Source organism: Doryrhamphus excisus, linkage group LG19, assembly GCF_037039965.1.
Source record: "Doryrhamphus excisus strain RoL-2023G ecotype Guam linkage group LG19, RoL_Dexc_Guam_v1.1, whole genome shotgun sequence".
Lineage (NCBI taxonomy): Eukaryota > Metazoa > Chordata > Actinopteri > Syngnathiformes > Syngnathidae > Doryrhamphus > Doryrhamphus excisus.
The window spans coordinates 10,234,544-10,250,964 of record NC_136375.1 but is presented as its reverse complement, the minus strand read 5'-3'; the positions used below and the strand labels follow the sequence as shown (position 1 = coordinate 10,250,964).

The 16,421-nt window shown below is 41.8% G+C and overlaps 2 protein-coding genes across 8 annotated transcripts in view; both read left to right on the top strand.

Annotated features, from left to right (window-relative positions):
- The window catches only part of sash1a (SAM and SH3 domain containing 1a), a 179,216-nt gene extending 172,266 nt beyond the window's left edge, over window positions 1-6,950 (top strand). For all 6 annotated transcript variants that reach the window (XM_058057369.2, XM_078798981.1, XM_058057372.2 and 3 more), the window contains 5 exons: window positions 84-234; window positions 809-940; window positions 2,749-3,734; window positions 4,240-4,371; window positions 4,453-6,950. In XM_058057369.2, the coding sequence (XP_057913352.2) occupies window positions 84-234; window positions 809-940; window positions 2,749-3,734; window positions 4,240-4,371; window positions 4,453-4,713 (1,662 nt within the window). In that variant the 3' untranslated portion in view covers window positions 4,714-6,950. The remainder of the gene's footprint in view (window positions 1-83; window positions 235-808; window positions 941-2,748; window positions 3,735-4,239; window positions 4,372-4,452) is intronic.
- Window positions 6,951-8,618: 1,668 nt separating this feature from the next.
- The window catches only part of usta (uronyl 2-sulfotransferase a), a 40,493-nt gene continuing 32,690 nt past the window's right edge, over window positions 8,619-16,421 (top strand). For both annotated transcript variants that reach the window (XM_058057381.2, XM_058057380.2), the window contains exon 1: window positions 8,619-9,126. In XM_058057381.2, coding sequence (XP_057913364.2) covers window positions 8,898-9,126 — 229 coding nt within the window. In that variant the 5' untranslated portion in view covers window positions 8,619-8,897. The remainder of the gene's footprint in view (window positions 9,127-16,421) is intronic.

Here is a 16,421-nt window from a genome sequence, read left to right as displayed (position 1 = left end):
TTAGGGAGGAATGGGTCCTGTTGCTGTTGTTTCCACATTGTCTTGTCGTCACGAGTGCTACAAAGTGTGCTGACGTTGTGCAGGAACACATGCCGACGTTCCTGTTCAACGGCTACGAGGACCTCGACACTTTCAAGCTGCTGGAAGAGGAGGACCTGGACGAGCTGAACATCAGAGACCCTCAACACAGAGCTGTGCTGCTCACGGCTGTAGAGCTGCTGCAGGAATATGACAGTAAGCACCCCGAAAAATATACCCCAACGTTGTTTTTGTGTTTAGAACAAGGGAAGACTTACAAAATGACAAAATTTTGTCCATTTTAATACGCATGAAACCATAATTATTATATTTGTTTGTTTAAACATTCATTATTTAGCATGCTAAATAAATATTTAGCATGATACCAGAATGGATTGTACCATTTTATTTATTCTTGGGAGGGGAAAGGTGGTAATAAGACACACTATTAGGGCCACACCGAAAAAAAAAAATCTGAGATTTCGAGAATAAAGTCATAATATTCCGAGAATACATTTGTAAATTAGAGGAAAAATTGGTGACCTTTGTAAATATGTAATATTACTAGAATACATAAGATACCAAATATATAAAAGCCTAAATACAAAATTTGTCATTTATGACAATTAAGTTGTAATATTTTGAGAAAACATTCATAAATTTAAAAGAATAAAATCATAATATTGTTGCAGATGCCCAGTGGGGCGTCCACTTTGATGCATTGGTAGTTTTTATGATTTTTTAATGAGTTTTCTGAGAGAAGAAAAAGGCTGACTTTGTGCGTCTCCAGGCAGCAGCGATCCAGAGCGCGGAGGCGGCCTGTCGGGCTCCCAGGAGAAACTCCTGTCCGGGGGACAGGGTCTGGTCGGAGACTCGCCACGGGACTCTGGTTGCTATGAGAGCAACGAGAACCTGGAGAACGGTATTGATGGCTTTACTCAAGACTTGACCACTTGGAGTTGTAGTCCTCCTAGCTAAGGTCTAGCATCCCTTTTGTGACACGGCTGCCCCATCTCTCCATGCTTCTGCATTCTAACTCCGGACCACCTAGACCAAGGACACTATAAAGGACCAGGACTAACTGTAGTCCGCCCAGCGCGGGTTTAGCCGTCATGATGGTGAGCTGAATCCAGAAAGATTCCATTGGAATCTTTTGCTCACCATCATGGCGTCTGCAGCCAAGTCGCCAGTCCTATCCATTTAGCGTCCTTGTTTTAGACCCTCAACCTTATCCTGCTCTCCTCATGACATACTTCTCCTATCCTTCCTTCATCACTCTTTCCGTCCTTGTAGGACTTCAGTCTCATCAGCACCAAAGTCCACATGTAGCAGTGATGGATCCAAGCCCCAGACCGCTAAGCCTGGTCTACCCCACAATGCTGGGCGCCTATGACCAAAGGGGGAGACCATCCCCTGTGTGCACGCGTGTTCTCACGAAAACAAACTCGCTGCCAAATGAAGGATTCCCAGCTCTCCCGCCTGTGGATTCCACACTGATGACAGTGTACAAGGGGGACGATTACGAGTATTTCTGCTAGTGTGAATAAGGTTTCACAAATGTACTCATGTGCCTCGAAGGAAATATTTTTCAAATGGAGATTTATCGACACAATTTTTATTTTTTAATAGCGCTCCAGCTCCTTTCTAACATCTCCATAACCCAGGGGTGTCAACGTGTGGGAAAAAAGAGCAGAAAGATCTAACATCCCCTGCTAGCTCCCACAAATCACAGCTCTGTCCCCTCTGATTGTTGCTTTCCAGTGGAAATACTGGCTTCCTCTTCATCTTTGTGTGTGTGTGTCACGGTTATTCTGCTATTCTAGAGATTTCAATTGTGGAATTAAAAGAACCCCCCCCCCCAAAAAAAAAAACTCCAATAAAGAAGGTGCTGCTGCTTCTTTCTGTTTGGCCTCTCTTGTTTTCCCTCTTCATTCTGCTCCTTTCACAAACTAACTTTGTTTTAGTTCATATCCTGCATTTACTCTTCAGGGTCACACAGTTCTGTGTGTGTACAGTACGTATGTCCCATTCACAGCTTTCAAAACATTTCCTTCATAAAGCGCAACGCCACATTTTTATACATCATTTAATGCCATGAAGGCACCGTGTCGTTCCCACTTTATCATCAAGAATCCTTTGTGAACATATCATACTCTTATACTCTTATTTGTCTCCTTTCTGGGAATGACATACTGACTACAAATCTCGTGTTAATTATTCTCAGTAAATTAATCACTTAATTACTGAAAATTAACATGACAATTTTTCCAGCCTCAGTATATTGCCATGTGCAGGCGGGTTTAATTAGAAATTAAATTAGAAGCTTGTAGATTGTTTTTCATTGTACTTTTCTTAAAAGTAATGTTAAAATCTCATCTCGTTCTTCTCTACTCTAAATCCCATGCATCGTTTTGTCTAGTGACACCCGTAATAAGTACTAGTTGTTGCGTGTCAAAGCTTTGAAGCTTATTGGTTCTTTTCCATGTCTAAAAGGACAGGAAATGTACAGTCACCAACACAATAGCACAATATGTATTTGTTCCATTTTTCTGGGTGCTGTTGAGACATTTCATGGCTTTTCCATCTTTCTCATTCAAATTCTCTTTGGCTGTTCTCACCCGTTTCAGGCGGTAAGTTGCTCCAGCTTTTCATTCCAGTGTCATAACATACTTCATGCTGCCATCAGAGCGCCCTCTTCGGAACTCAATGAGGCTGTGTTTATTTTTGCAGGTAAAAGTAAGAGGACGTCCCGTTCCAGTCGCTCTTCCGCAGGCCAGTCTCCGGACTATCCGACGCTCCCGATGACTATCTCCAGTGAGGCGTTGCAGCAGAACATCAAGAATCAGCGTCCAAAGTTCCCTAAAAGCTTGTTCAGCAAGCCGTCCCTGAAGGCTTTCAACCTGCTGGGGCTCCGTAAAGCCCAAAGACATTCGCCCATCCCGGCCAGTCGAAGCTGTGAGGACCTGGATGAAACCTTCCAGCCAAACGGATCGTGGAAACGCTCCCACTCTCTGGGAGACCTGCACTGGGAACAGACGGATGTGGATGGTCGAGCTGGTCTGGAAGGGCTCAGTTTGGACACCGGTAGCCCCACTAAGGTCTGTAGAGACGAGAGTTCTCTGAATCGTAACAGGACTCCACCTGTGAGTCCAAAACCAAGGCTTGACAGACCACCTGTGCCCTCGCAGTTGCCTCTACGACCCCCTTGTCCCACCACCCAAGCCCCCTCCCCTCCAGTGCCAACTCCAAGTCCCCCTGAGTCCAATGCAGGTCATGAGAGGGTGGTGCGGACTCATGCCAAAAAGCCACCAGTACCACCTCCTGTCCCTGCTAAAAAGTCCAGAGAAAGACTCGCCAACGGTCACTCCCCCCTCTCCCTACCTTCCTCGCCATCCCCCGCCCCCTCCCCGACGCACTCGCTCACCCGCTCCCACCCGAGCAGCCCCGTAACTCGCTGCAGCGCCACTCCACCGCCGCTGCCCGCCAAGACACCGAGCACACCCAGCAGCCCCTGCATCACTTCGTCGGCCTTGTCCCCCGGAGGAGAGGATGCGGGTGTTTCTGTGACGCCCCCGTGGCTCTCAGACCTGGGGGGTAAGGTGGCCGTGTCGAGAAAGGCGTCCCATTCCAAGATGAGTCCCGACCTGCTCACCTTGCTGGAGCAACGGCTTGAGGCTGAGGGTATCGATCTCACAGAGGAGCCTTACTCAGACAAGGTTAGCAACCAATCAAAACACTTCCAAGATACTTTTCACATTTTTAGCATAAAATTAACCTCCTTGGGGAAGCTCAAGTGAATGCACAGTGGGATTTCTGGGAATTGAACCAGTTCCAGGAGATGGAAAAGTTCAAATTAACGACAAGGAAGTACTTTTTTTTTTTAAAACTCGTGTGTCTGTGACGGGTAATGGGTAAATATTTACAATATTTGCAGGAATTAGTCCTGTATTATTGTTTTGTATATAATAGAAAATGCTGAAATGCAACATTGTGCTTAAGTGTTAAGTGTTCTTGTATGGTGCTTGACTTTTGGATTCTACTCTCATCCTCTCTTCCAATCCGTGTTGCCAACCAAAATCAAGCCGTGTTTTAAATAATGGCGTCTACATACCAACCTTATTTACACAGATGATAAGCCGAGAGAGAACATGTTTTTTGTTCTTCCCATGAGGGAGTGTGTTCTCCTTGAGTAATCATCTCCCTGCTCCCTCCCCCTCCCAGCATGGCCGCTGTGGTATCCCCCAGCCTCTGGTGCAGCGTTACTCCGAAGACCTCCAGCATCCCGTAAAGGATGTGGCCTCCATCATGGACCAGCTGAGGGTCCGGGAACTGCGCAAACAACACCGCATGGCTGTAAGGACACTGCTGCAGCTTCCATCCTGCTCCGTCTCCGCCCAGCTCCTGGATAAAATTTGTCCTCTTTTGTGTCCTTAGATCCCTTCTGGCGGTCTGACCGAGATGTGCCGCAGACCGCCGGCATCTGGCAATATCAGCACCGTCTCCGACTGGCTGGTCGCCATCGGCCTCCCCATGTACACACAAGCTCTCGCGGTGGCGGGCGTCGACTCTCTGAGCGCCGTGGCCTCGCTGACGGAGAGCGGCGCGTGGGAGGCCGGGGTGCGGGACGAAGGACATGCCCGCCGCATGATCGGTGAAGCCCGGCTGGTCGCTGCGCGCAGGGACGCTCAGTCGTAAACAAACGTGTTCAGGAATCAGACTGATGAAGGGAGCGTAGAACTCATCCTGTTGTTTACCGCAACTTGGGATCATCCTGGATGCTACAATGATGCCTTTTTTTTTTTTTTTTTTAGTGAGGGAAACTTTCTTACCGAAGACCCCAAAATAAAGAATCTGCCTTGGAGGAAGATAGCACATCATTTTGTAGGATTTTTTTAAAAAGATACTTCACAAGTGCTTGGAACTCTTGTGAAGAGGGTATTTGAAGGAAGTAGCACCGCCAAAGTGACAAACTAAACACAATAAATATCAACATGTGGCTGACTTATATTCTATCATCTTTCTGTATTATACAACGCTTCATTTCCAGGCTTAAAAAGCACATTTCCGCTGTATCCAAGCACATTTTCACTATAACATTGCCTTAGCATTAAGTATGAATGAATGAGTGTTTATCATAGCCTTTTTTTTTATTAATTGAATCTGCCAGAAACTTGATTGGTGTTTTACGATTTAAAAAAAAAAAAAACACTTCGTATAACAACATATTTGGAAATAAATATGCAATTTCTACACAGTGGAACCTCTAAAAGTCAGTGTCATCATACAATTCACTAGTTGCACCCACCTTGGAAAGCAATGCTGCTGGAGCACAACACGTTGGGTTCAACATGCTTCAAAGGGTTAAATCTGCTTTTTCTTCTTCCAAACGGAGTGTTTCTAGGATATAGGACATACGCTCAAAGACAAGTTGGTCATTGTTTTTATGTTTTACAGTTAGGCACTGAAGGGAAAAGTGAGGAGCATCAACTGATTTAGCCTTTCTCGCCAAACCTAAGATCATACGCATTGTTACTTATCAAAGGTACAATCTGTTTGAACTTTTTTTGTGGTTAACTTCTTTTTACATTTTGACAGTTAGAAACATGGAAGAAAATTATGCACACGCATGATTACTTATGGAAGGTAGAACATTTTGTGGGGCTTTCTTTCATTTTATTTTCTAGGTTTGAAGGTTTTATTGTATGTTTTCCACGACTTAACTTCTTTTTAATGTAGAGCATTATCAAAGGTAGAGCATTTTCTATTTTGGTTTTTTTTTTGGTACATTTGCAGTGGTTAACGTCAACACAATTAAGAATGTTAAGAAATTAGATGACTGAGGCACAAATCAACTTTGCATCATATGTTGGCGAGACAGCGTGTTTTATTAGCCTTAGCATCCCAGGCATTAGTTGATAGCTGGGCTAGCGCAAGTATGGCCGGCTCGAGAAAATGTCCAAACCTGCCCCACGAATTTGACTTTAGAGGTTTCACTGTGAACGCTAGCTGCTTGCATTTTGCAGAGCCACAGAAAATGACCCCTTAAGGCAGGGGTGTCCAAAGCTTATTTTTTATTTCCCCGTGGAATATTGTAAATATGACATAAAACAATAAAAGAAAAACATATTTGTTGCAAGGAAAACTTGAAATGTTATCACACTAATTGCAATCATTTGCCTTGTCCCCTATAACACAATGATGCAGACTGGGTTTTTTTTGTTTTGTTAATATACTTAACTGTTGAGCATATATTCACACTGGATTGTTTGTAGTTTTTGAAAGGTCACTTTTGGACACCCCTGACCGAATACATACCGCCAGCTAGACTGTAACTAGTGTTAAAAATCAGGGGAAAAGTGACAACAACATAGAAGCATCCTTTATTTTAACCTTCTTCGCTTTTATTCCCACAATCATTTTCATGCTTTTTTCCCCAGTCAACAGCCTTGCTCTGCAAAACCTGTTTTCTGTTTTTTTGTTTGTTTTTGTTTTACAAGCAACCCAAGAAGTTTGGTAAGGACTAAAATAAAAAAAAAGACTGACACTGTAAATGCACTTTAGAAGGGTGACTTAATCTAGCTGCAACATGCCAAGTGGGACAACTCAATGAGTGATAACCTTTTCCAATCTAGCAATCTTGATTACATATATGAAATTCTCTATGTGTAATTGATATTTAAATAAGTTATTTCCCCCCCCGTTTAGCTGTACAATATGAATAGCAATACCTTCCTGCATAATGCATATTGCTTTAGCCGGTGAGGAGCTATCCAGTGTGTAATTGTAACATAGGTGTACAAAGGATTCCCTTTGCTTTTCAGCTACTTCATAATTGTCCATACAGATTTTGCTTGTGTATTGAAATAATATTAATAAAACAGTAATGTCCATAACTATTTGTCATTCTCAACTATAATAAACTGTTTTGTTGACATGCACTGGCCTTCTTATTGACACTGTAATGATCTTATGACTGTATATGCTTCATAAGCATAATGCTCTGTGTTCCACTTTTAATGTCTTGTGTTGGGCTTACCTTGGAAATACAGCTCAAAGTGTGTCTGCTTGTGGCGCAGCTTTCCACTCTTCAAATGCAAAAAAAAAAACATTTAACATATTATATTTAATGCCTCAGTTTCCCCCAAATATATAAAATATGATAATAGAAAGCATTTGTCCTTTATTTAACATAGCATTTCTAGTTGAAACATTTAATAAAACACCAACAATATTTTGTAATTAAAAATATATTAAAATAGGATTAAATATTAATACATTAATGAATGGGATATTTTCCCGGAGGCCCCTAAACGTGACATAACACACTAGTAGCCACTTTTACACTCCTATATTGTTCGTTTACGTAACATTGAGCAGGCTACGGGATCACAGCAGGGACATAACAGACAGCAACCTCTAGCAATTAAGCTGACATTACTGATACTTAGTGAGCACAATACTACATCTAACTTGTCTTTCAAACATGTTTTGAATAGTAATAGGTCCACCACAAAACAGCGTTATGAATTATTTTTGAAAAACCGCAATGACTATCTGTGGGTCCTACAACAGTATTTGTATAGTTTTTACTGATACTGCCATGGAGTATGCTGCTACACAGCTAGCGAATCGATAGCTAAAGAAAACTCCGTAAACATGGCTTACCTTTCTTGTTTTGTAAAGCTTTCGTGACTTGCATGTATGCTAGCGGTAACTTACACGCAAAAAATGCAATTACTATCTATTAATGTGCATGAAATATGTTAAATATTTAGCTAGCTACAACATAGGGATACACTGCTAACTGCTAACTACGGTGTCATCAAACTTACAAATACATTATCAAAGTAATAATTCAGGAACATTTGAGATCGCTATTTTAGGTGCTTTTTCCACACAGATACTTACAAAGACATTTTCACAAGGCGTACTACAGGTTTAAACGTTTTTAAAACAAACACAGCTTGTTAAATATTTAGCTAGCTACAACATCGGGCTACACTGCTAACTGCTAACTCCGGCGTCATCAAACTTACAAATACATAATCGAAGTAATAATTCAGGAACATTTGAGATCGCTATTTTAGGTGCTTTTTCACACAGATACTTACAAGGACATTTTCACAAGGCGTACTACAGGCTTAAACGTTTTTAAAACAAACACAGCTTGTTGAGGAGCTTTTTCAAACTTCAATCGTTTCTGCCATTGCTAGCTTGCGCTTCACAAACGGGAAAATGTCAAAGATTGTCTAATAGCGAGAACAGCACTTACTCTTGCTGTCACTGTAACGATTCTTTATGGAGAATAATTTTTACCATATATTTTTTAACAAGTTTTACCATACATTTTTAACAGTCATTATTTATTTACTATGAACTCGTTTACAACTCAGAAGTCATTCAAATCATTATCTTTCACCTAATGACATGAAATTAAGATAATCTTTATTGTTGGCCTTTTCTTGTCATAATGCTCTCTTAAGATAAGAAATGGTGGTTAATGGAAAATCGGGGGAAAAAACATGCGTTTACTTGAACCACTGGGTGGCGCTGTTTTCCATCCAAAAATGCACATCTGATATGAGTTGCAACATTTTTTTCTCCCCGACACTCTCTCTCTCGCTCTCTCTCCTTCCACGTCCAGTAATCTGACACCCAAAAAGGGGAGCCGGCCTGCAAGGATGCACCCTTGTGGAATTGCCCGGCTGCAAAGAGCCGACACTCAGCCGGAGTGCTCAGAGCAAGACAAGCCGAGCAAGAGCCACCGTGCACGGACTTGGGTGCTGCAGAGGAGCCGCTGATCATCCCGAAAGACCTTCCAATGGTCCTACTGCACACACACGAATGGGTGACTTTGCACGGCGCCTTGTGAGGAGCAGATGATGAAGAATTACAGCGGCAGTCCGCCTCACAGCAACAACAACCAGAACCCTCATCTCCTTCACTTCAGGAACCACAAGAAGTTGCTCGCCTCCTTGCCCTGGCGCTTCCCCCTCAGAGCTTATGCTTTCTGCATGGCGACACTCTTCTTCTTCTGCCTGGCCTCCCTTTTCTACCAACTCAACGGAGGACCTCCCAAAATCCTGCTGGACATCAGACAGTATCTCGGTAAGAACTTTTTCTTCTTCTTCCATGTTTTTTGGCTCTGCGGGCTGAGGAATAGACAACACTGTACACTCTCAATTTAACTCTGCTCGGTGCACAAAACTGCTACTTTTACACCATCATGTGTACAAAACTACAACTTTTACACTGCCAAGTGTCTAAAAGTACCGCTTTTGCACTAAAATGTGCCTAAAACTACAACTTTTCTACTGTCATGTGTAAAAAAGCACAACTTTTACACCAGCATGTGTCTAAGACTACCACCTTAGCACCACAATTTGTATTGAACTACTACTTTAACACCATCTTGTGTATAAACTACCACGTTTGCAGTATCATGTACCTAAAACTACAACTTTTCCACTGTCATGTGTCAAAAACTCCCACTTTTACACTATCACGTGCCTAAAGTTACAACTTTTATACTGTCATGTGTCTAAAACTGCAACTTTTACACTACCATATGCCTATAACGACCGCTTGAAAACCACCTTGTGTCTAAAACTATAACTTTTACGGAATCATGTGTCTAAAACTACAACCTTTATGCTGTCATGTGTCTGAAACTACAACCTTTACACTACCTTGTGTCTAAAAAAATCACTTTTACACTGTTATATGCGCAGAATCTCCAACTACACAACAATCAGTTATATCTAATAGGGGCAGTGGAATGAAGAAGAGATGCTGTGACACACACACACACACACACACACATGCATACTGTATAGAGTATGAGTGGATGCAATCAGCTGTTAGCTGAGTGACAGGATGAAGCAAACAGGTGATGACATCACCACCTAATTTGGATAATTGCATGTACGTATATGTCACTTTTCTGGATGTTTGTGTCGTTATCTCATGGTATTATTTCATCACAGAACATGAACTTCACCTCAGGTGATGCCCACTGTGTGTGTGTGTGTGTACTATATGGATGTGATGGACAGGCCGTGCAGCCTTTTAAGCGCATCTCATGACCAGATGATTGACTGACCTTTCCCTGCCTTGTGTGGCATTTAGCTACAGATTGCCAACATGAAGGTAAGGATCCATGAATATAGGCGTGTGTGTATGGAAGAAAATAGTTGCTTGATTTGCCAGGGAGGAGAAATCTCGCAACTAACGTGGAAGGGGGGTTAGAAGGAACAGAGGCTTTTTTGTGGAGGTTGGGGGTTTTGAGGATGTCACTCAACATGGAGCTGCGGGTAAATGGAGCAGACCTTTGGTGGTGAATTGACTCCTGTAGGGCCGCCCTTTCACCTCTGCTGTTGGTGGTACGGTCGCCTGTCTTTTGTTAGCAGTAAAAGTAGTAAAAAAAAGTAATTTGGTTGTTTGATACATGATGTGTTCAACTGGGGGTGCATCCACAGTCCACACTGGTCTACAGCATTCAGTACTGCACACTGGTGGCCATCACCACCACTTGTCATTATGGTTTGACCGATTAATCAACTAATTATAGCTGTCAGAGAATAATCACTAATTTGCCAAGCATTGATGCTGCTGCTAACACTTATTTTTCACCACTAAAATGCGGGCAATAGCAGAGCCTGGCTGCATACGTATATTACTTCTAGGACGTCAGTTCTACATAACACGGTACCTTTTAATGTTCAATTGCATCATATTTCATCAGGACAGCTTGCAATTGTGTATGATCATAGCAGCTAAAAGAAGGTTAAGTTTCATCCACATACAAAATTCCTTCTGGATCCAAGGGAATAAAATCACTGATTGATTTAGCAGATGACGAATGTTGAGTCTCTCTGAGTGCTCTTGTTGTTTACATAGTAGGAAAAAGTTGCATAACAGTAGTCATACTGTAATAGTCGTAGTAATTTTGTGTAAGTTAGAATCCACAAGGATTAGTCATTTATGTTCCTACACATGTCAAATTAGTTTATCTTTGTTGAACTTCCCGATGAGAGCAATAAAAGAGCATCAACTCAACAATTCATTTCTGCCAAACCTCTCAATGAGGTCCTTGGGGATCATTACTGGTCAGCAAACACAATATTTTGGACATAATACATTTTCAGGGATGCTTTTATGCGTTATACTTTCCAGTCGCCTTACCAAGAATCATAAAAATGTTAAGCAAACGGCACGCGGCTGCCAGGCTCGTAGTGAACATGGCTCTCAAAAGGGCCATGTAGCCTGGAAGCCACACATAAATGTCTGGGTTGACAAGTAGCTTGGAGACATATACTGTACAAATAGAAATAATTGTAATCATACTTCTGAGCTGCTCAACAGCAGGTTGATAACTCTGCTTCATTGATCACAATTATCTTCAGATCAATCTTTGAGGCATTTTTTCTTTGTCTCTCGGTGTTGTGGCGACATCTCCTGGTCACTGGTGTGCGTGAGTGACTGGATGAAAAGCTCTGGGTAAAAGCCATTGGCACCACCTGTTGGTTTGCATGCATACATCGCTTGACACTAAATATAAGATGATGCATCTTTTTCAGATTTTTCTTTTTCAGGACCTAAGTACTTAAGTCAACACAAATATTGTGGAAGCTCCTGTATTTGTCCGGTATTTGGTTTTTGCCATCAAAATGGTCCCATGTAAACTGAAACATCTTTTTTTTTCATAGCAAATAATGTAAATCCAATTAATCCGTTTTTTTTGTTAATAATTTAACTTTCATTAATTTCTATGTACTTTATTTCATCTTGACCATGTAATGACATGTTTACGCCAGCAGAGGGTGCGTCATTGTGCTGAGTAATTAAGTAGGGTGAATGGATTGGAGCGGTTAGCGTTAGCCACGCACCGTTCATTAATAAACAAACTCAATCATAAGAAGACGCTAACTTTGGATCTCTCATACAGTCATATTTCTTGGCTACACAGTGCGACCTAGATTGTGTAAACTTTGCTACTGGTCGAGATTCCCCTCGGTCTTGTGCCGGTAACACGTACGTGTTTGGTTTCCTTGTCTTTTCCTCCCAAAAAGCCAGGAAGAGAGTACACTCGGTGTATTGGGTTCAGCACCTATATGAAAATGGTGTGAATTCAGAGAGAGTGTAGTTTAATACATTACAAAAGAAATGCTGCGCTTTAACAGTTGAAAACACAGCATATCAAGAAATGCTGCAAATGTTCAATAGACAGTAAAGAATGACTGTGAGAAGATACATTTCCTAAACGGCAATTCTACTGTGAACTTTGACTACAGTCCGTTTTAACTTTCGTTTTTATCAATCGACCCTTTTTCCCCCCCCTAAAGCATGACTCATAGAGTACACGTGCCCACATGCATACACACATACTTTGTGACGACATGCCACATACGCATGTTAGAGCTTTTATGGTGCATGCATGTGATTTTTGGAGCCTACTAGCTGGCCTTTTAGGCAGCGCTACGCCCACTTCCTGTTGAAGGGATATTAAAAACAAGGACTTAAACGGTCAAACTGAGTAGAAGTGACACGTGTAGTTTGCACGCTTGAAGGCAAATTACCAAAGGTGTCATAAAGAATGTAAGTCAACTCAGTCATGTGACCTTCTGTTTTTTACATTTTGGGGTCTGAGGCTCCCTCCAGGCCTCCAGGCCTCCACCATTAGCAAACCGTGCCTAGGACGTATTCCTGACATGTACAGTATGTTAGTATTATGTCTGCTAATTGGCGCTACATTCAGTCTAAATGCCAAAACAATCCGACGGCTCGTAAATCCCCGCGGGGGTGAGCGAAACAAGCGTTCCTCCTTGTCTGCTGTGTTGTGCATACTGCCTCGTACCTCTGTTTGTTTACCTGCTTTCTAGCGTGGGCATTGATTTTATGGGTCACCAACAGGACAGTTTTATTTTAATGGAAAATTAAGACAGTGGCTTTGTGGGGGAGGTTTCTAAGGGCCACAAAATGTATTAAGGACATCTTTGACTGCCAAAATTGTGCTTTATTGCACGGGAGCAACAGATCAAAGTCTTATGCATCTTGTGTGTGAATTTTAGACTTGAAGGGAATGTATTTTTGTCCCAGCAGCGGGCAACAGTACTGTTTTCCTCCGATTGGCAGCAACAGCTTAGATATGAAAAAGTTGCTGAAATATATGCTGATAGAGGAAAATGGTGACAAATCCTGCAGAGACAAAAAATACAGGAAGCTTACACTTGTACACTGGCTTGGCTGTTTGATCACAAAGGATAGGGCTGGCGTTGGTAAATAGCTTAGGCAGGTCGATAGTTTACCATCCATCCATTTTCTAGGCCGCTTATCCCCACAAGGGGCCTATCCCAGCTGACTTTGGGCGAGAGGTGGGGTACACCCTGGACTGGTCGCCAGCCAATTACAGGGCACATATAGACAAACAACCATTCACACTTATGGACAATTTGGAGTCTCCTCACAAGCATGTTTTTGGAATGTGGGAGGAAACCGGAGTACCCGGAGAAACATGCAAACTTCACACAGATATGCCCAAGCGGAGAATCGAACCCAGTTCTTCCCGTTCTCCTAACTGCAAACGTTTGCATGTGTAAATGTCTGTAAATAGATGATTATTTTATGTTATGTTTAGTGTTATGGTTTAAATCTGTGAATAAATGTACTGATTTTGTCATCATAATTTTTTCTTGTATTGTTTTGGTTGTTTCATAGAAGTAAACAACTGTTCAAAAAATATGGATGTCAGTCAAAAAAAAGCTAAAAAGCAGAAACCGCCCATGTTCTACTGCCCAATTATAAGGACCCAAAAAAATAATGTACGCAAGGTGTTAATTTTGTGGTTTCAAATTAGTTATGATGGAATGCGCCCCAGAATTCAGATGGTACGGTCCCGTCAGTGTTGCATCATTCTAGCCTGTTGACTAACAAAAGGAAAAAAATCAATCTTTCATTAGAATCATAATGACATCATCACCCGTTCACCAAAAAGACTTGCTATTAAACTTGTAGGTGTCTGAGGACATGCGTAAAGTCAAAGTGGATGTACAGTTCTTCCCATGGTCTGCATGTTTTTAGAAAGACGTTTAAGGGTGTTGTTGGCGGGTGCTACGGGAACTGGTGGGTGGCCCGTTGTGCCACTGGGTGGTACCATGACTCCATAATTAGAAGATCAGAGCTTGCATAAATAGTGTTCTTGTGAGAAAATTGCGAGTTTTGCTTAGAACATGTAAATGGTGTCCCATTTCAGCGCCTACTCCTAGCTTTAATCTCGATCCAATTCCATGTATATCTGAATGAGAAACACGATAATTGCTGTGTGAAACAGTTCCTCACGTCTTGGTGTTGCTAACCATGTTTGCTTGCTCTACATTCCTCTGTTTATTGCCGCAGAGCATCAGCGTGTCGCTGTTCCACGCCGGTTTCCGTTCTTTCTGCCACACGTACACGTCGCATCAAACGGCTAAAGGCATCAATTATGCCTCAATTTGGAGAATTTGCAAAGCGGTAGGTTGTTCTGGTCTGAACATGTTACATGGTGGTCAGGGGGTACCGTGGTGTCTTTCCGTGGATATTTCGGGTGAAGTGACCACCATCTCTGCTGCGTCCATCATTGCCTGGTGAAAGAAATAAGTAGTGGTTTGAAATAGCGGCCTTAAATATACAGATTGAGCCTTGATGCCCAGCCCATGTTGTTAAAACCACTATGAGCTGGCTTTCAAGTTTTATATAGCTTAGATCCTCTGAGGGTTCAGCTGGGGAAACTGAACTGGGGAAATATGAAAACTGTGGAAGAACTCTGGAAAGCTGTTTTTGCCAAGAAAATGATGTACATTGCAAATTAAAAATGTAAAACAATAATGTAATGGTGCAATGCAGCCACCCAGAAAACCTACAAAGTCCCAACATTTCCAACCTTTTACTCAGAAAAGTGTCATAAAGCAGTGTTTTTCAACCTTTTTTGAGCCACGGCACGTTTTTTACGTTGGAAAAATTTTGCAGCACACCAATAACCAACATTATTTGCTTCTTTCAGTTTATTCCTGATTACGGACTCGCCACAGCAGATCCTTTTGATCCACATACTAAATTAACCAACAATGTTACAACATATCACCACTACCTCTACGTGCATCACTAAGTCTATTAGAGGAACGAGGCAATCAGCTAGTGTTGCCACACGGACGAATATTACATTGCTCTGCCAGTCTTTACACCAATGACACGCGACAATGACATAATATTTGCAGAAAATTATTAATACATGTTATTTAAAAAAAGTGATATTGAATAATTCCTCACGGCACACCTGATGATTTCTCGCGGCACAGAAGTGTGTTGCACAGTTGTTGAAAATCACTGTTGTAAAGTAATCCTCTTTTCAATTAGCTACCAAATCTTCAATCGTTGATACAAAAGCAAATATGCATGCTGTAGCTTCATTTGAACTATTACGCTTATTCAGCATCCAGCGAGGACATTAAAATGTTGGTTACCCTACATTTTAAGGCATGTACGTATGCTACACTCACCTTTAATTTATAATGATCACATCAGCGCTAATAATGGGGTCAGAAAGAACTACGGTTTCCTTTCCACTTTATCATGCACTCCAAATCATTATTAATGTTAAAGAGTTTATAAATAAACTGTCCATCCATGCATTTCTATGCTGATTATCGGCATGAGGCTCGCGGGCGTATTCTAGAGCCTATCTCAACTGTCTTTGAACGAGAGGTGGGGACACAAACAACCATTCACACTCACATTCATACCTATGGACAATTTGGAGTCGCCAATTAACCTAGCAAACCGGAGTACCCGAAGATTTGAACCCAGATCTTCCCAATCTCCTGACTTTGTGGCCCACCGTGCGTCTGCAAAGAAATTATTAAAAAAAATAATATATAATTACCATTAGTTGTTTTGGCTGATTTAGTGCATGTATTACAAAAAAAATCAGTTGTCACATGTTTGTTTTGAATAATATCATTAAATTATGTCTGCAATGAACAGAAAATGTTTTTTGCATGATTAGAGCCCCCCAAACATAAAACAACACCCCTATACTCACTTTTACACTCACATTACTCAATATAGAAGACATCTTAGACTTCAAAAAAACATAACACATAACAGCGTACTTCCTGTGGTGGCTATTGTCTCAGTAATGTGATGTAACTCACACCTCCTGACCAGTATTGAATACTACTTTAATGCTACTGTTTGTTGTGAAGGAGAGAGTGACAATGCACTTCAATCACTTTAAGACAACACAAATGCAGTGAGCATTCACACAGGAGCTGTTGTCGGCCACAACTCGCTTCAGTCACTCGACACTTTCCACACTGCTAACCATGGTAGCAGTCAGATAGCTCCATAAAAAAGCGCACGCAATAAGT